The following is a 19484-nucleotide window of genomic DNA, read 5'->3' as shown; positions in this document are numbered from 1 at the left end:
CTGACTCTCCTGCGCCCCCCCCACCCCGTCCCCACTCAGTGCCTGGGTTCATGGAGCACGCTCAGTCACAGGCCCTGACTCTCCTGCGCTCCCCTGTCCCCACCCTGACTCTCCTGCGCTCCCCTGTCCCCACTCAGTGCCTGGGTTCACGGAGCGCGCTCAGTCACAGGCCCTGGCTCTCGCCACCACTCCCGCTCTTGCTGGTGGCCACTTCATAGCCAACAGTGCTGTGTAATTTCAGTGACCAAAGCCATGTCTGTTGACCCATCTGTACCGAGTAATAGACTTTCATTGTCTTGGGCTTGTATTGTGAGTGATGCCCTCAAGCCCAGGAAAGCATCTGCAGCAATTTGAACAGGGAAGCGTGAGCGGGGATCGGAGTCCTCCGCAGGGGCCCACAGCCTCAGAAACACCCACGTGGAGGCTGCTGGGGCACGCTTGCTCTGCCGGGCTGGTTATTTGCAGCCAAGCATCATCTTCACATCAGGTAAGTGTGGATTTGGATTTAGTTCGTTTGTTTTATTTTTAATCTAATACACGGGATTTGGTTTAGTAGTTACGTAAGAGGAATTGACACCTGATTTTATGTTTATACATATTTAAGTAGCACCAGGCTCAAAATAATCAAAGTCACCACTGGGGAACCAGGAGAATTTTGCTTTCCTTTAAAAGACATCCGTATATTATTCAAGTTTGAGGAATACTGATAGGAATTACATCCGGACCAGGTGCGGTGGCTCCCCTGGCCTGTAATCCCAGCATTTTGGGAGGTTGAGGCAGGAGGATCGCTTGAGCCCAGGAGTTTGAGAACAGCTTGGGCAATGCGAGGAGACCCTGTCTCTACAAAAATAAGAAATAAGTTGGGCGTGGTGCTGTGCACTGTAGTCCCAGCAGCTCCCAGGCTTAGGGGCAAGTTGGGACTTTTGGTCTGTGACACCCTGTTCTCTGAGCGCGACCTCTGGGCTTTTGTTTACAATTTCCAGGGAAGGGGGTGCTTTGTGAGAGGCTACTGAGCTTGAGGTCAGGCTGCCCAGTCCGGCTTCGACGAAGCCGACAGATGTGGAAAGCCTCTGGTTTGCGGATTTTACAAGTAAGGACAGTTTCCTTGTGAGTTTTTTCTTCATTTTAAAATAAAACTATGCAAAATACTCAGGGTACTTTTTTTTTTTTTTAAAGCTAACCTGCAATGTCAAATGAGATTCTCATTTCCAGAAGAGGGAAGCAGGTATTGCCATTGATTTTTCTCATTCTCTGGTCTTATTCTAAAGCCTGGTGGCGGCGGGGTGTCCAGGAGGGTGCAGATTTTGAGTGGGTCCTGCTGGTTCTCAGTTATGTCTCTGTGAACTGCCAGCTTGGTGATGTGGGCACCTTGGGGAGCTACCTGAACAAACTGCACGTTATATGGGTCACATTACTAGCCACTGACCGGAGTCTGGGTGGTCCCTGGTTGCTGGCACCCTGTTGGGTTGGCGTCTGCTGGTGAGTAAGGCAGCGCGGCCTTTGCCGCATGGAGCTTCCCATCTGGAGAGGAAGGCAGCTGAGAATAGGGTCAGTGGACAGCTCACTGCAGAAGTGCCTGGTGTTGGAAGTACTCAGTGGAGCATTGAGTGCTTCCTTCCCGGTTCCTGCCCAGGGCATGATGGCTGTCCTGAGCATCCGAGTTTACCTGCTTTCCAAAGGGCTTTGTGGGACGTGGCCCAGAAGGGACTCTGGTGTCAAATTTGGCCTCAGGAGCTCAGCTGGCCAGGGTGATGCCTGCACCCGTGCCCACGCTTCTCAGGGAGAATGGGCTTGCCTGCCTGTTTCCTGACTCCTCTCCTAGGCGCTTTGATTGGCTTTCCAGTTCTTGCAAAAGCAAGTTTGTGTCGGCCACGCCCTGGGGAGGAGCCACTGGATCACCACTGGATCAGCAGCCTGTTCCCGGTGGCCTCTCCGGCTTCCCTAAAGAGGGCAGGTGGGCATCCTCGTTGCTGGGGGATGCGTGGCGCTGTGGCATCTGTGTCCCTGTCACGTGGTTCCCTGTGACTCAGAACCCTCCGCCAGTGGCCTCCCTTGAGACCAGAAGCCAGAGTTTACTCTGCTTTGTGTCCAGGTGGGATTTTCTACAACGCTGCTGTGCACGACGTGGATGCTATATGCATGTTGCTGGGGGAAGCCACTCTGAACACCATGTTTTCTCTGAGACACGCCTTCTGCTCAGGTGAGACGGTGCTTTACTGTTTTAGGGTGTTCCTGTGGCCACCAAGGATGGTTGAAATTGTAGCACAGGCTGGGGGCCCTGTTCAGGATTCCTGCCCCACCCCCAGCTTTGGGGAGCAGATAAGTAACACGGAACATGTGTAAAAAAAAAAAAGACTAAATGGTCACGTCCCTGAATCCCTCAGGGAGTGCCCAGGGCTGAAAGGCATCATGCAGGAAGTGTTTCCTGTTGAGTGAATTTGAGAGTCACTCTTTTAGTAAGCATTTCTCCAGCCCCTGCTATGTGACAGGCCGCCTGTAGTTTCTGAGGTTGCAAAGGTGAACAAAACACTGTGGCTGGAAGTCACACGTTGCTATGTGCACAGATTAGTGGGTCATCAGTGAGCACCAGGCGAATACCGGGCTGGGGATGCTGGTTCCCAGGTCCTGGCCCCGCAGCAGAAGCCAGGGTGGGTCCTGAGGGCTGCTGAAGACGACAGGTTGTCTGTTGCTTTATGACACACGGCACACACATCACAGCTTGAAACAGCAGCCACCAGGTAGCTAGGATTTTGCAGCCCAACTGGGCTTGGCTGAAGCCCCTCTTGTGGTCTGCCCAGTGGTCACTCATGTGGCTGCAGCCAGCTGGTCAGCGTCCTGCCTGGAACAGCTCCGCCAGGGTCACAGGGCCAGGCCCGCTGTCACCTGTGTCGCCTCCAGGCCTCTCCCTGCCCATGTCTCCCCACGCCTCCTCAGGTCCCCACAGCAGCGTGGCCACACATTTGATGGCCTCAGGGCACCAAAGTGGAAGCACTCAGATGTCCTGAGGCTTGGGCCAGACGGAGGTGTACCTGTTACACCACACTTCATGCTCGGGCTCCTCTCAGTGCCTGCCTCACTCTGTCTCGCCAGCACCCCCATTGACACTGCCTCCCCCATCTGCCCAAAGTTCACCCACCCACCCTGTCCTGCCAGCCACCACCTTGTTCCTGGCCACGTCCTCATTTTGGCTGTGGCCATCTGCTTGCAGTCTCTTCCCTGTAAGACCTCAGTCAGACCGGGTGCCAGCCTGCTCTGAGCTCTCCAGAGCGCAGGTGGAGGCCATGGTCTACACTGACCCTCGGGCCTGTCACCGGGAGAGGGTCATGACTTCAAGTTGTCAGGTTCTTGGCGTTTTGAACAAAGAATTGGACAAAACGCCCAGCAAAGCAAGGACAGAATGAAGCAACAAAAGAACGAAAGCAGGGGTTTATTGAATGGGAATTGACTCCACAGTGCGGGGGTGGCCAAGGGCCGCGGCTCAAGGGCTGGGACACGGACCTTCTTGGGTGCAGACGACCCTACAGGTTTCCCACCGGCCACTTCACAGTGCTGCAGAAAAGCACGCAGTCAGAGGTAGGGTGAAGTGACCAAGTTATACTTCTATGCAAACAGAGACTCCTCCGGGATCGGTCTGATTCGTGTGGACTGTGGCCATTCAGAGGCTGGAGTGAAGTTACCAAGCTGCAAACCTGCAGTCAGTCAGATTTGTCGCAGACAGCCGGGTCCCATCTGCCACGGGGGGCGGAGGGGAAAGTCGCAAAGGGAGTAGCCTCTGGTCCTTTTGTTACTTAGGAGTGGGAAGTTAGGTTTCCCTTCAATTCAGTTCTAGAAAGTCGGTGTGGAACAGCCTTAGTTTCCCTGCCTCCAGACCCTAATCTCCCGCCTCAGGCCCACAGGTGCCGCCCCACCCCCAACCGCACTGTCCCCTTGTCCCCTTCTTGCTCTTCCTCAGAAGGCCAAAGTTCCCATCTGGGCCTGCTCCCTGGGCAGGGACATGGGGACTGGCTCTGCTCAGCTCATGTCTGCACCCCCAGGGCCCAGAAGGTGCTTGAGCCCAGGAGCACCAATGCCACAGAAGCTTAGCAAACGTGGAAGTGGACTCCTCGCTGGGCAGTGCCCCTGCCTCTCCGGCGCCTATTCTGGGACAATTTATTTTTCTATTAAGGGCCAGTTTCTATGTAATTACTTGGCTATGCCTTTCGTCCATTGCTTCAGTGAAGGCAGTGAGCTCAGGCCAGGCACGGCGTTAATCCTAACACTGTAGCCCTAGCACTATGTGAGGCCGAGGTGGGCGGATTACTTGAGGTCAGGAGTTCAAAACCAGCCTGGCCAACATGGTGACACTTCATCTCTACTAACAATACAAAAAAATTAGCCGGGTGTGGTAGTGGATACCTTAATCCCAGCTCGAGAGGCTGAGACAGGAGAATCGCTTGAGCCTGGGAGGCAGAGGTTGCAGTGAGCCGAGATCCGTGTCACTGCACTCCAGCCTGGGCGACAGAGCGAGACTGTCTCAAAAACAAAACCAAACGAAAGAGTTTATAATTTGCCAAAATTAACTTTTGTGTCATCTAAAGCTTTCTTCTGCTTAGATATGGCCTCATTAAAAGATGCAGATGCTGTTGTGATCAGCATGAAGTTTCCCTGCGGGGCTGTGGTCAGTGTGGACGTCAGCCAGCACTGTACGGACAGCTGTGACCAGAGACTGGAGGTGACCTCCCTGCCCTTTTCCACCCCTCACCAGTCCACTGTGAAAAGCCGGGTTGATTCTGCAGGTTAAATAGAGGCCATGACCCGCCACCCTCAGCTGGAGCCTCTGTGGGCACCTATGCATAGTCAGTGCTCAGTAAATATTTGTTTGAATTTTCTGGTGGGATCCTCGTCTTCCAGGTTTGGATGGGAGCTCCTTCTCTGGCTTCTGTGCCTCCGAGAGCTGATTTGTGGCGGTTGCTTTCCTTTACGTTGGCTGTTGTTCCACAGATGCTTCCGTGGCCGTCACACAGAAAGCCGGTGTTGGTCACGGTGTGCCATGGGAAGCGATAAAGCTGGTCCTGGAAAGCCCACGCCATGTGTCACCCACCCACACGCCCCCATCCCCACCACAAAACCCCCTCGTGGTGCTGAGTCATCACTGCGAGGAGGCCCCTGCCCCTCCCCACCTCCCACGCTCAGCCTGGTTAACCCCTGTTTTACCATGGCTCCCAGGTTCGTGGCTCCCAAGGCATGCTGCAGATGGAGAATCAGGATCCCTTGGGCATCAGCGGGTGGGGCACATCCCTGTCCATCTGCTTGCAAAGCCAGGCTAGCTGCTACCAGGACTCGCATTGAGAGCTCTTCAGACACTTTGTCAGAACGCTTAAAGGTGGGTGAAGTTCTCAGGAGGACACTGGGACGTTCTGATGGTCAGAACAGGCGGCAGTGAGTGCAGACCATGTGCCAATTTCAGGTGGAAAACTGCATTCCAGACACCAGGTTCAGATTTGCAATTGTCCATCCCAGTGATCATTTGCGTTACGCATACTTGAGGGAGGTTCTGAGATGCCCCTTCGGGGTTCTGTGCATGTACCCTGTTCCCTGATGTCCTAAGAAGTGTTCTTGACTCAGGTTTATAAAATGACAGTGACTCCTGAACCTCCTGAGCTCTGGTGAATATCCCGTGTCCTGGAAGACGGGACATCTTCTACCCTCTGTCAGTTCTGGGGGTGACTGGGAACAGGGAGGCTGAGCAGAATTCCTGGGCCTGGGTCGGGCTTGTTCAAGAGGGGTGGGTGGGCCTCCCTAGGGCCGGTGTCTCTCCCAGAGGCCAGTGGCCCCTGCCCGTTCCCCAGCAAGAGGAAGACTGGCTCCCATGTGTTGGCTTCTGTCCTGAATCTGTGCGAGTGTGCCTCGTGTGCAGGGAAAGAACCTCCTGAAATCACCAAAGAGCAGTCCCTCAGGGCCTTCCGGGTGGCTGCGGAGCAGTCGTGGTGGAACCGGCCAGCTGTGGACCTGCCCTGCGAATTGGCAGAGGCCTCCGAGATGAAGACAGAAGCCCCGTGGGCTCCAAGGCTGGAGCCCAGACCCTGCTCCTATCCACTTGCCTGTTTCACTTCTCGCTGTTACTGAGAGAGGGAGATGGAACCTTCCAGGGACCTTGTCCTTACTGGAAACTCAGAAGGAGGGGCATTGGGAAACCATGTCTGTTTCATTGCTGGTGCAGCCAGGCTTTTCAAGGTGTGACTTCACACTGAGGGACATGAGTGGGACTTGCTTGCCCGTTTTCTGTGTGTGCAGGCCCGGTAAAAGGATGCTTTTCGGGTCAGGGTTCCCTGGGCGGGGCCTCGGAGTCTCTGGTTGGCGCTCTCAGGAAGAGGGCAGGTCGGGGATTGGACGGGGTCCATGGACCCGGAAACCTGCCGGTTCAGCTTTTCTGTGGCAAACAGGGCCAAGGGCCGGTGAAGCTGTAAAGACTAAATGTTGTGTGCGTGAAGCAGACGGCAGGTCTCCTTAGGCCTTTTCTGGGGTAATCACACCGGTATTTAAAGAAGAGTTTTCTTGAAGAATCTGATTTTTGCCGAGTAATGACACAGCACCATTCCTGAGAAGCAGCAACTACCCACGTGTGGGATGCAAACCCGTCTTCCGTTCCTGGTGCCTGAGTCTGGGTGTGGAATGGATGGTGGCTGATTTCCACGCAAAGGGCCGTGGAGGCCTTTTGGAAACAGGTCTGCTCCTTTCCTGTTTGCAGCCGGGTGGTGGAGACCTTCCTTCGAAAGGCAGTGACTTGTGGAGCAGACCTGCCCCGAGTCCAGCTTAGCCTTCCAAAACGATGCGTGGAGCCTACTGCAGGTGTTTTTATATATTTGAAAATAATGGCCTGTATTTCTCACGCTGTACTTAAAAAAAAATAACTTTTTAAACAAAGGGATTCAATTCAGCCTTGTGTTGAAAGCACTCATTTCTGTGTTCATTCCTGAAAGGGCCTTGTGGAGCCCCCGTTTCTCCTTTCCACGCGGCAGCCTCTTGCCAAGGAAACATCCCAAGTCCCCCCCACCTTCCTGAGTTTGAGGCCTCAGCACATTCGTGATCCAGAGTTCTGTAGCTGGGGTGGTGGGGGGGCACGCTGCCTCCCAGTCACCCTCTCTGGACGTGGGGACAGGCAGGAGCCAGGGAAAGTGGTGAGCAGGTTGTGGTGTGCAGGCGTGCATGCCAGCCAGGAAGGCGGGGCCGGGGCCAGCGCGGTGCCTCACCTGCGCGCCCCTCACCGCTGGGGGACCCGGCACCTCTCCCTCTCCCCTTGGTTCTGTCTTTCTTTCAGGCCAACTTTTAAAAAGACTGAGGCCTCCCTCGAGGTTGAACAGATTTCTAGAGCCTTATTTTTGCCGTGGCAGGTCCCTAGTCCCTTGTTCAAGAAACGAAGAAACCTGAGAACCAAGAGAACTGAAATGAAGCTGTTTGGCTGAAGCCTGGCTTGAGCCCACACGAGGCTCCAGCTGCCTTTTGTTTTCTTTGGTTTTGCTGAGAAATGAAAGTGCGTTCTGTGAAGGTGTTTGCGACACCCTGAGACCCCATGTGGCCTTTCTAAAGTCCAGAAAGCCTGGGCCCCACGGGGCTTGATGAGGGGTCCTGGGCCTGCCGCCTGCGCTTCAGCAGACCTGAGACGCGCGGTCAGTCCCTTGAGCCACCTGGCTTGGCCCGCAGGTCCTCCGAGGCACAGGGCAGAGGGACCCCCAGGGACCCATCAGACTCGCTGACGACAGAGAAGCTCAGGTGGGTCCCAGGACCACTGTGGAGGCCGCAGGCTTCCTGTGTGAGGACCCGCCCTGTGTGTGTCTGAGCCCCTCGGGGATCGAGGTTTAGTCATGAGAGCCGGTCATTGGAACAGACGCTTTATTATGTTACAAAAACAAAAATCCCCACTGAAACACAGCTAAAAAAATAACACGTTTTCCCAAGATTACATTACCAAAAGCAGGGGTTGTGTTACTGGAGGGAGTCCGTTAATACTGCTCGGAGAAGCACCGTCCTACAGGGAAAGCACAGGTAGGGTTTCGTCTTCACCTGAAAGCGTGAAAGTGCTTCAACTGGTAACAGAGGAGTGGATGTTTGTGCGTCGGAGACACTGACTGTTCCAAGCGACAAGTGGCTCTGTGCCCGGATCCCGCCAGCCGGGCCCCTGGGTACAGCGAGGGCCTCCTGCAGCCAGGCTGATGGGAACGCTGTGGGGATGGGGCAGAGTCGCTGCTTCTCACCAAACCAACCTGGGCAGACGTGAGCGGACCTGTCTGGTCGGCTCCTGCCCGGCCTCTCTGAGCAGACTCAGGACCACCACCCGTCCCCCAGCTCCAGGAGTGCCAGCGGCCTCCCTCCCGCCCCTGCCCTGCTAGCAAAACTGTCCACCTTCCACATGTATTTGTTGATTTGTTTAGTTTTATAAAACACGTTGCTTAAAGGGCCTTGCTCCTGGCAGTTCGCATTTTCTCGCGACCGTGGCGAAGTCTTGACTCTGTTTGCTCCCACAGCGGCTTCTCCAGTGCAAGGAGGCCAGCGTGGGCTCCCTGGACAGGGGCAGCTGGGCCATCTGGCTGCTCCGTGCTCTGGCCAGCTTCCTTGGACGTCTGGCTGGGCTTCCAGTGATAGCTGCCCCTGGGGCCTCTCCCTGCTCTGTGCCATCCCCCCAGCCCTTCCCAGGAGCACACTACAGGAGCTCTTGGGACAGCCCCGCTGGACTCGGTGGACAGGGAACATGCCTAAGAAACAAATCAACAAGGCCCTGGAATTGAAGCGTGTCTGTGCTGGGCTCGGGCACCCCGGATGTCAGGATGGCCTCCGCCTCTCCTGAAGTGGAGCACAGGGGCGGAGTGGGGGCTCCAGCATGTGGCCTCGGGCAGCAACTGCCCAACCCCAGCCCAGCTCCCAAGAGATGAGTGTGATGCCTGGGGCTGGGACTCAGCCTTTCTGGCCTCAGTTTCCTCATCTACAAAATGGCAGTAAGGGGGAGAGCTCAGGTGACAAGCAGCCAGGGTAGCCGCGCCCCCCTGGGAAAGCCCTGAGCCCGCTGCTGCTGCTGACTCGTGTCCTGGGTGTGGCACTTTTCTAGGGAGATGGAGCCCTAGAAGCTGGGTGGCCAGAGCCTGCCCTTCGGCTGGAAGGAGCTGGATGGGAGGACCAGGCTCCCGCCTTGGCTGCAGCCAGATCCCATGGGAGTGACAGCCCCGTGCCTGCTGCCCCCACAGAGGTGCACCCAGGCAGCTGTGCTGTCAGTGGCCCCGGGAGGTGGAGGTGGACGGTGCGGGAGAGGGACGCCTGAGTCTTCGTAGACCACGCACCTGCAGCAACAACAGACTTTTAAATAAGGGGCGGCTGGTGATGGTGATGCCACTTAGCGAGATAAAGTCCTGATCTGGGGCCCAGCCCAAGGGCGTTGTGTGTAACCCTGCTGTCCCATGGGGGACTTAACTGCTGCTTCTGGGAGACTTTAGCAGGGGAAGCTCCTGCCCGACGGAGCTGATGCCGCACGTACCCTGGGCAGGGGGTGCACAGCTTGCTGCGTCAGAAGGGGCCCGGCAGCCTGCACCCTGGTGATGTCTCAGCTCACGTGACTGAGGGCTCCCACTGGCCCACCTGCCCGGAACGGAGGTCTCCCGTGGGGGCTCTGGTTCCCTGCGCTAGAGCTGTGCTCCCGGACAGTCAAGCTCTGGCCACCAAGGCTCAAGTGGCTCCTTGTGGATGGAAGTGGCTCCAGCAGGGGCAGTGCAGGCACCATCTACCCGGGACCCACTAACTCCCTGGGGTGCTCCAAGAAGGCGTAGACCCCCAGCACCTGTCTCAGTCTGCCTCCTGACTGCTGCTGCCTCCTAGAAAGCAATGCCCTCTGGACCTTGTGATGAAGGGAAGGCGGCCTCGGGGAGGGAGGAGCTGCTCCCACGGCAGAGCGGTCCTGCGGATTTGCCCGTTGGCCCTTCCCGGCGTTCCCTCCAGGCGTCCTTCCCACCCGGCCTTCCTGAGGACAAGTTCCCGCCCGCCTGGCTTCTCACTCAGCTTTCTCAGCCCGGCTCGTGGGCACTAGGTTGAACTCAAGGGAATGTTGAGAAAGAAAAAAAAAAAAAAAAAAAAGCTGACCCACCATGTAGAAAAGGGAATCAGTTTATCAAACATTGACAATTTCCAGTCCTCCAAGGACAGACTGTCCCCGTCTGCTGAGGGGCCCCGAGGAGAGGCAAGTGTGGCTGGGCGTCGGCCACTGAGGCGGCCCCAGCGGCTGCCCGCGGCCGGGAGGGGTTGCGCCCTCCCCAGTTTTCTCCAGTTTCAGCAACACTGTTGACTGGGGCAGGAGGGGGTCGGTCCTGCAGAATACAGCATGCTGGGGGCAGAGAGGCCTGTCCCAAGTCTGGCAGAGAGTCCCCAGCCCCCAGCACAGGGGAGACGCATTCCCTGAAAGTAACGTGTGTTTCAGACACAGTCACTTGGCTGGTCACTGTTATCCAGAACCAAAAGGTGTCACAAAATACTTTTTGGCAGTCCGTCAGCAAAGGGGATCCTTTCCTTTGGGAGGACCTCACTTGACAGAGTCCCTAGGACGAGGCTTGAGGACGGAGCCGACACTGCAGACCCCACCCACGCCTACCATGGAGCCCACGGGCAGCGGCAGGGCTGAGAGAGGGGGTCAGCCCCTGCCCCGCAAGCCCATCACTAGGGCAGCTCCAGAAGGTTCCACAGGCGACTCAGGCCTTCCTGAGCAGGTGGCTTCGGGGCGGGGCCTCTCCTGGGGCCGGGGAAGCGCCTGGGGTTGGCCAGACCTCGTCTTTCCTGGGCACAGCCGAAGGCCCTGCCCCCTGAGGCCGTTTTGGAGGCGCAGGAAGGAGAGGGGCGGCGGCTCTGGTCTCTGCCGCAGCGCAGGCTGCGGGTTTGGCCGGGCGGGGCCCTCAGTGGATCTCCGCCTCTGCGAACTCCTCCTTGATGGGCTGCTTGCGGGCCTTGCAGTCGGGCAGGTCGAAGCCGAAGTCTGCCCACTCGTCAGGGCCGCCCGGGCCACCACGGTTGGGGATGGTGATGGTGTGGCGCACGCGGAAGTGCACGGCCTCCATGACCCGCTGGCGCTGCAGCTCCCCGGAGCTGCCGATGGAGATGGTGGCCGCGTTGCTGGAGCGGAGCAGCTGCTGCGCAGCGCCGTAGTCGTGGCCCTGCTTCAGGTCCTGCAGGCCCCGCCAGATGGTCATGCGGTACTGCTCGGGGATCTTCAGGGCCCCCAGGTCCTGCGAGAGGCTGGCACGTTAGGGGCAGGGGCAGCGGGGGCAGAGAGAGCAGGGAGGGGGCCGCTGCCCTGGGCTTGGTGGTCCAGCCACACCACACCCTGGCCCCCACACCCCCAACCAGAGTGGGCAGGAGAGGGGACATGGTGGAGGGAGAGAGGCCTCCAAGGCCACTCCTTGCCTGTGCGGGGCCTTGGCCTTGACCTCAGGGCTTTAGACATGGAGCCCCTGGGCATCCTCCTGGCCCTGGGGGATGATGACCTGCCTCCCAGCCTCTGGCCAGAGCCCTCTGTGGTCTCCATGTCCCTGACCCCCAGCTCATCCCTGAGCTTCCAACACCCTGTGGGCACCACAGCAAGCAGGCACATCATGCAGGGGAGGCAAAGGTTAACACGTGACGTGGAGCTGGCTCAGCGTAGGTCACTGGGGACAGGGTGCGGGAGGGGTTTGTCGACACAGATGCAGCCAGCCCCTGCCTGAAGGACAGTTAGGCTGAGCAGCTGGTCCCAGCTCAGACTGACAAACTCTCATCTCTGTCTGCGGCCCCAGGCTGGGGATGGTCTGGGACGGGCCTTGGACTTAGGCCGCACCACTGGCTGGGGGTGGGTTCCCAGAGAGGGCTTATTCTTGCCCTGTGGTTCCCACGGTCCTAGACTCCAAGCAAGCCTTTGTACACCACGAGTCTCATTTAACCCAAAGGCAAGCCGTGGCTGTGGGATCAGCGTCACAGGTGTCAAGAGCTGTGTGGCCTCGGGCCGGCCGCTTGCCTTCCCTGGGTCCCTTTTCCTTCCTCTGTAACTGACGCTGAGCTAGACTCTCTCTTGGGCCCCTACAATCTTTTGTCCTTTGCGCCTTGAAAACAGTCCACCCCTAAAATCAAAGGCACGCTGGCTGCTGGGAGTCTGAAAAGGCCGGAAGGAGCATTTCGGCCTCGGAGGCCTGGGTACGTGTCCCACCGCCAGCCGCGTGCCCGGCTGCACCTGCCTAAGCTCCGAGAGTCAAGTCCTCGCATCTGCTTGCCCGTGGGAAAGGGTTTCCAAGTTTCCCAGCCATGAGAGCCAAGGAAAGAAAGCTCTTTGCCCCCCAGACAGGGCCCCTCCAGCCACTGCCTGTGCGGGGCGGGGGCCCCCCCGGGTGCTTACCTCAATGGTCAGGTTTTGCAGGTGGTAAATGCTCTGCAACCCTTGGGAGGTGAAATACTCGATGCAGTTTGGACACCCCAATCCTGTTAAAAAACTGCAGGGAGAATTTGAGAAAGGAAGCAGCATCAGCTTCCCAGCACGCGGCTGTGCAAGCCCCCTCTCTGGGATTGGCCTGGCTGGGGCGGAGACTGCCACTGTCTCCGAAGGGTGGCTCCAGCCCACCAGTGGCCATGGCTCCCTTGGGGAGGGGACGTGCTCAGCGGCGGTGGGGGGGTTGGGGTGTCAGCGGAGGACCCTGGCTTTTTGTGCTTTTCCTCTAAGTGGCCCGTGGCCCTGGTGTCTGCTGAACACTCCTGGCCTGACTCCCCCGCCTGCCTGTCTGATCAGGTTGCAAGTGGAAAGTCCACAGGGTGGGCGGAGCAGCCGACATAGCGGGAAGGACAGAGGTGAGAGGACAGGGTGACAGCACACACCCGGGGCCCTTGGCAGCCCACGCACCTGATGAGGCTGGGGTCGGCGTGGTAGGGGGGTGGCGGAGTGCAGTGGGGCCCCGAGACCATGGCCTGGGCGCCGTGGCTGCTGCTCATCTCACCGTTGGCCGGTGCGGTGTGGCTGTGATTGTTGAGCATCCCGGGGCCTGGGTGAGAGGCGATGGGGGGCGTCAGGGCAGCTGGGCCGGGCGTCCAGGTGCAGGCTCCACCCAGGATCCTGACATCTTAGACACCAGGGAGCCACCCCAAGGCCTGACGATGTGATGCTTGGCATCACCCCAGCCAGCTGGAGGCCCGAGGAAGGACTGAGCTCTGGGGCCTTGTCTCCTAGCCCTGTCTAGTAGGGACGGGGGTGACCTAGTAGGCACTGGGTCCTAACGGCAATCACAGCTGGCACTGCAGGCTGGCCACACCCCAGGGCCTCAGGACACACCTGGGGGGGCTTGCTCTCAGCACTGGGAATGTGCCTCGCCCTGCCCACATGAGGACCTTCCAGGGGAAGGGGCCCAACCCTATCCTGGGGAGCTCCCGGCTGGCTTGTGCTGGGGCCCCTGATGAGCTGTTGTACCATTTAATCCTCACAAGGAGTGAGCCTTCTGTGGTACTTCTGTGGCCATTTACTGATGGGGAAACTGAGGCTGTGTAATGTTAAGAACCTTCCCCAAGCTCCCCACCAAGAGGCGGTGCAAGCATGTGGGTTCCATGATCTTAACCATGCCCCGCTCCACCTCCCACAGCCAGGAGTGGGCACAGCGGGCTGCCTGTGGCTGGGCCTCCCTCCCACAGGGTGAAGCCGCTGGAGGGAGCCAGCCGCAGAGAGATCCTCGGCTGGTCCCGAGCTGGGTGGAATGCCCTGAGCCAGGCCCTCCCATTGGGCCTCCCCCTGCTGCCTGTGGGCCCCCACTGCCCGAGGGACTCACCCACAGGCCCCAGGTTGGGTGCTGCGGCCGAGCTGTGCGGGGGAGGCTGGCTCACCAGCTGGTTGACAGAGGGCAGCTTGTTCATGCCCCCGTGCACCTTGTTCATGGGCGAGAGGACCGGCCCATAGGACGGGGGCTGCAGGTGGCTCCTGCTCAGAAGCAATGGCTGGCATGGGTAGGAAGCAAGGCAGCCTTGTGCCCGCCAGCCACCCACGTCCATGATGTCCCCATGCTGCCGACCCGTGGAGGCTCTGATGTCAGAGAGTGGCTTCCTCCTCCACAGCCTCCCAGTGCCCGACCATGGCCATGCACGGGCACTGGGCCTGCTCCTGAGAAGGGCACTGGCCATGGCGAGTCTGGGGGTGGGAATGACCTGTGCCCCTGGAATCTGCCTGGTCTTGGTGGGTCATGGTCACTCTGTCAGCCCCTCCCAGCCTTTCCACTCAGCAGACATTTACAAGGCCCCTCAGTGGCAGAGGCATAGCACAGGCTGTGACCCAGGGTCCCAGGGCAGCTCCAAGTCCCAGAAGGCTTCCTGGAGGAGGAGATGTGAGGTGGGCCCCCTGAGCTCTGAGTCCTGCAGCCTGTCTTTGGCAGATGATGCCTTCTGGAGGGGTTTCTGGTCCTCCTGTGGGGTTGAGCCGTGCCCTCCTTCCCCACCCCCACGGTGGGCTGGGTGGACTCACGGCCTCTGGAGGAGCTGCTGCTGCTGCCGATAGGAGTCCACCAGCGGCTGCGGCACCAGCTCCATCAGCTCCAGGCTCTCCTTCAGCTTCATCAGGATCTCGAAGTTCTCACGGCCTCGCACCTGAGCACAGAGGAGCAGAGGCTCTGCCCACGTGCCCCAGACCCCGTGGGAGGGGGCAGGACACAGCCTCAGGAGGATTGGGGCCTGGCAAAGCATCTGTCTTTTCTAGGGGTTCCCCCGCACCCCAGAGGCTCAGGATCCCCTGACCTTCTTTCCTCTTCCCAAGAAGCAGGCCTAACCAGAGCTCCTGACTCTGCTGTCCCCAAGAACCAAGCCTGCTCCTCCTGGCCCCCAAGCCCTGCTCCCTCTTCCTCCGACATCAACAGATACTGGGTTTTATTTATTTATTTTTTAAACAAATGGCTTTTTCTTTTCTTTTTTCTTTCTTTCTTTTTCTTTTTCTTTTTTTCTTTGAGACAGGGTCTTGCTCGGTTGCCCATCATAGCTCACTGCAGCCTTGGACTCCAGGGCTCAGGCGATTCTCCTGCCTCAGCCTCTGGGTAGCTGGGACCATAGGTGCACACCATCTTGCCCAGCTAATTTCTGTAGAGACAGAGTCTCGCTATGTTTCCCACTTTGGTCTCCAACTTCTGGGCTCACATGATCCCCCTGCCTTGGCCTCCCAAAATGCTAGGATTACAGGCATGACCACTGCCCCCAACTGGGGCTGACTTTGGAGCTCAAAAAACTGAAAGTTCACATCATGAAGATGAATCCCATTCAAGCCTGTGCCGATTTAATTCACCTGTTGGAGGCCACATGTGAGAGGCACGCTCACTGGGGCCATGGCCACGGGTCTTGGCCAACGTTAGGGCCCTGGACTCTTGCTGACTGTTCACCCTCGTGGGACACTGTACCACCCACCTGCGCTGTGTACACAAGGCTTCACTGTCAACTGCATGACACTGGGTTTTTGTGACTGAGGGGATTCTCAGGGACGCGCTGGAACTGGGCCCTGCTGATTTGTCTCTTGCAAGTAGGTTCTGCTCCCTTAATCCTCCCAAGCAGGGCTGGGTGTCTCTCGCCCCCTCCGCCCAGGTCTCCAGGGCCCCTCCCTATGGCCCAGCCTGGGCTCAGCAGATGACAGAGGTGAGGCAGGTCTCCTGACCGCCATGCAGGAGCACATGCTCACATGCAGGAGTATATATGTGCAGGAGCACTCATGCACAGAAGCACTCACTCACACGCAGGAGCACTCACTCACATGCAGGAGCACTCATGTAGGAGCACTCATGTGCAGAAGCACTCATGCCCAGGAGTGCTCATGTGCAGGAGCACACACATACAGGAGCGCACACTCACGCCCAGGAGCACACACTCCCAGGAGCGCAGGAGTGCACACTTACATCTAGGAGCGCACAGTCACGTGCAGGAGCACACTCACTCACAGAAGCACAGACTCACGCGCAGGAGCACACTCATGTGCAAGAGGACACTCACGCTCAGGAGCACACTCACGTGCAGGAGCACAGTCACGCGCAGGAGCACACTCACGCGCAGGAGCACAGACTCACGTGCAGGTAGTACGTGTCCTCGTCTCCATGCCGCCGCTTCTTCACGCTGGCACCCAGGGCGGGGACGGCAGGGGGGCTCTGCTTGAAGGCTGGAAGGCCAGGCAGGGGAGCGGGGTGAGCAGGCAGGACCAGAGGCCGAGGCCTCCCTCCGGGAGGAGGGAGACCTGCCCCACCCTTGGGGCCAATCGACCCTCCAGGTGGTTGCAGCTGGGGGACAGGTCCGGTGGTGAGCAATCCACAGAGATGGGCAAACCAGGGGTGCCACTGGGCCTCTGAGGTGCCCTCAGCCCTTGGCCCAGGATGACAGGCTTCTTCGGGGGCTGCTCTCAGGCCCCGTCAGGGAGGCATCCGGGCCTGGGGGGCCATTCAGGGGCTGGCCTTGCCCCCGGGATGCCAGCTTGCACTGTGTCCTGCCAGCGTGCCCCTTCTCTTCCCCACACGCGTCCGGTTCCACCCAGCCCGGCCGGCCCGCCGCTCACCACGCTTGCTGGCGGCCCCATTCTTGGCGGTGCTCTCGTTCAGGGCCTGCTGCTCCCGGTAGTGATCCTCGTCCGCTTTCCGGTCGCGGCCAGGACAGGCGCAGATGCGGCCCTCAAAGGACCGGCGGCCCAGCACCTGCCCACTGTTGGGTGTGCACAGCCAGAACTGTGAGCTCAACCCTGCCCACACTCCACACTCAACCTGCCCACCCTCTTCGCCCACTTCGGACCCTGCAGGACCGGCCTTGAGAGCCCTCAGAGTCACTGCAGAGCACCCAGTGCCGGCATCAAGTGTTCCTGCCAGAGGCTCAAAGCTGCAAGGCTGCTCTGAGACCTCGCCCGAGACTGCCGCCTCCCTCGGGAGGCCCAGCTCCTGCCCAGGCAGCCCCTGCAGGCCAGGGGGTGGTCCCTTGCTCCAGCCGCAAAGCCCAAAGCCTCTTCCCCCAGCTGGCCTTGGCCTGCACATCTCCATGGCATCTTCCGCTCTCCTCCATCAGTGCCTGCCCAGCCCTGCCCCTCCTCCACCCCATGTGCCCAGGACTCACTCCCGTGTCTCCAGGGTGATGATGATGAGGATGGGCCGCCGGTTCATGCCCCCCACACAGCTGCTGTTGCACATGAAGTTGTACAGGATGGTGGTGAATTCTGTCCCCACCTGCACACCGGGGAGCAGGGAGAGGGGCTGGCATCAGCACGAAGCCCTGGTCCACGCAGGTGGCAGTCCCCAGCTCCACGTTTGGCCCTGTCTCCAGGTAGGTAGGGGAATGCCCTGCTCTGTGGTTTTTTGCTATCTGTCTCTGTCTACTTATCCATCCATCCACCCACCCACCCCATCCATCCATTCATCCACCAACTCCATCCCTTCACCCACCTACCCCATCCATCCATCCCTCCATCCATCCATCCATCCATCCAACCATCCACCCATCCATCCATTTATCCACCAATCCCATCCATTCACCCACCCCATCCATCCGTTTATCCACCCATACATCCATCCATCCACCCATCCATCCATTCATCCATCCACACATCCATCCATCCACCCATCCACTCATCCATCCATCCACCCATCCATCCATTTATCCACCAATCCCATCCATTCACCCACCCCATCCATCCGTTTATCCACCCATTCACCCATTCATTCACCCACCCATCCATTCAATATCAATCTATCCATCCATCCACCCACCCACCCCATCCATCCATCCATCCATCTAACCACCCACCCCACCCCATCCACCCACCCATTCATTCACCCACGCACCCACCTCACCCATCCATCCATCCACCCCCAACCCCATTCATCTGTCCATTCGTCCACCCACACATCCATCCACCCACCCACACACCCCATCCATCCATCCACCCACCCACTCACCCCATTTATCCATCTACTCATCCACCCACCTACCTACCCATCCATCCATCCACCCCACCCACCCCCATCCATCCACCCATTCACCCATCCATTCATGAAGATCACTGAGCAGCAATCACTGAGGTGGCTCTGGGATCTGGGAGTGCTTAGACCTGGTCTCTGCTCTCAGAGTAGCACAGAATCCTGTGGTCCGCTAGTCCCAGCCTTCTCCTCGACACAGGCTGGAGGCCAATCACAGATGCTGGGTGTGAGTGTGAGTGTGTGCACAGGTTTTGTGGGCCTACGTGTGTGTTGGACGCTGTGGGCTTATCTGGGCAGAAGAGTGCGGTGTTGCTCTGGCACAGAGAAGGACCAGAGCTGTCCTCAGCGGACCCATCCCCAGCACACTCCCATTTCCCAGGGAGTTTACAGTACAGCGGAGACACGAAGCAAAGCTCTTTTTTTTTTTTTTGAGATGATGTCCCTCTCTGCTGCCCAGGCTGGAGTGCAGTGGCAACCTCTGCCTTGCAGGTTCAAGCGATTCTCCTGCCTCAGCTTCCCAAGTAGCTGGGATTACAGGCATGTGCCACCACGCCCGCCTAACTTCTGTATTTTTAGTAGAGATGGGGTTTTGCCAGGTGGGCCAGGCTGGTCTTGAACTCCTGACCTCAAGTGATCTGCCCGCCTCGGCCTCCCAAAGCGCTGGGATTACAGGCGTGAGCCACCGCGCCCGGCGTGAACCAAAACTCTTGATCAGTGTGTGTCCCAAACCGCAATGTGGGCAGTTTTCATGCCACCCTGGAGACAAATACAAAGCCATTCCGGATTTGGGACGATCTGGGCCTTTCTCAGAACTGCCGTCACACAGCAGCCACCAGGGGGCGAGAGAGCGCTGCCTTCCTGGCAGGCGGGGCAGGTAAGGGTGGGAGGAGGGTTTCAGGGAGCCCTTCCCTGCCTTGGTTCTGCTGGCATGAAGGGCCGCTCTTACAGGAGGTGAGATGGGGCCTGGAAGGGGCCAGGGTACCGGGTAGAGGATTGTGGAGGACCTGGAGACTGGTACAGGAACAGGGGCCTGGGGTGTCTTGGGGGCCCGGTACAGGGATGGGGACCTGGCGGGGGAGGCTGGGGCTGGGTACAGCATGGAACTTGGTCTCAGAACCAGGTCCAGGGGAGGTAGAGGCCTGCCATTGCCTGCCCTCCCCTGGGGGCCTGGTACTCACTCCTCACCTCCTGTCCTGCCCCACCCCACCCTGCCGCAGCAACTTCAAACCTTCTGCTCCCCCTACCCCAGCCGGGCCTCACATCAGCTCCAGAATGGTTTCCCCCATCCCAGAAACTTCTGCTGCCTGTGGGTCAAAGGTCAGAAACCGCCCCCCCAGTCCCCTGCACCCCCTACCCACATGATACCCAGCCAGGCCTCCCGGCTCTCCAGCCTGCTGACTGGGCTCAGCCTCCTGCAGGCCGCCTCTCCCAGGCCCCTGGCCTGGCCTGGCCTAGGGGTTTTTCCACCATCCCTCAATCCCCTTCATAGAATTTGCCGCCCCTATGGGCGCTGTGGGTGGTTTGGTTCTGTCCCAGCCAATCCAGGGTCTAAAT

The 19484-nt window shown here is 58.8% G+C and overlaps 2 protein-coding genes across 2 annotated transcripts in view; both read right to left on the bottom strand.

Moving 5' to 3' along the window:
• CCDC27 (coiled-coil domain containing 27) overlaps window positions 1-3048 on the bottom strand; it is a 26065-nt gene extending 23017 nt beyond the window's left edge. The window contains 2 exon segments of the mRNA XM_032262009.1: window positions 1427-1521; window positions 3030-3048. Coding sequence (XP_032117900.1) covers window positions 1427-1521; window positions 3030-3048 — 114 coding nt within the window.
• A 4804-nt stretch (window positions 3049-7852) lies between these two features.
• TP73 (tumor protein p73) overlaps window positions 7853-19484 on the bottom strand; it is a 51773-nt gene continuing 40141 nt past the window's right edge. Inside the window, exons 6-13 of the mRNA XM_032262202.1 lie at window positions 17071-17180; window positions 16526-16668; window positions 16047-16135; window positions 14471-14592; window positions 13785-13933; window positions 12872-13010; window positions 12374-12467; window positions 7853-11234 (exon numbers count right to left, since the gene is read on the bottom strand). Of these exons, the coding sequence (XP_032118093.1) occupies window positions 10905-11234; window positions 12374-12467; window positions 12872-13010; window positions 13785-13933; window positions 14471-14592; window positions 16047-16135; window positions 16526-16668; window positions 17071-17180 (1176 nt within the window). The 3' untranslated portion in view covers window positions 7853-10904. The remainder of the gene's footprint in view (window positions 11235-12373; window positions 12468-12871; window positions 13011-13784; window positions 13934-14470; window positions 14593-16046; window positions 16136-16525; window positions 16669-17070; window positions 17181-19484) is intronic.

The sequence above is a fragment of the Sapajus apella genome, unplaced genomic scaffold (assembly GCF_009761245.1).
Source record: "Sapajus apella isolate SASKATOON/1434 unplaced genomic scaffold, GSC_monkey_1.0 scaffold127, whole genome shotgun sequence".
Taxonomy (NCBI): Eukaryota; Metazoa; Chordata; class Mammalia; order Primates; family Cebidae; genus Sapajus; species Sapajus apella.
Note: the sequence above shows the minus strand (reverse complement) of the source record. Positions and strands in the feature narration are given on the sequence as shown.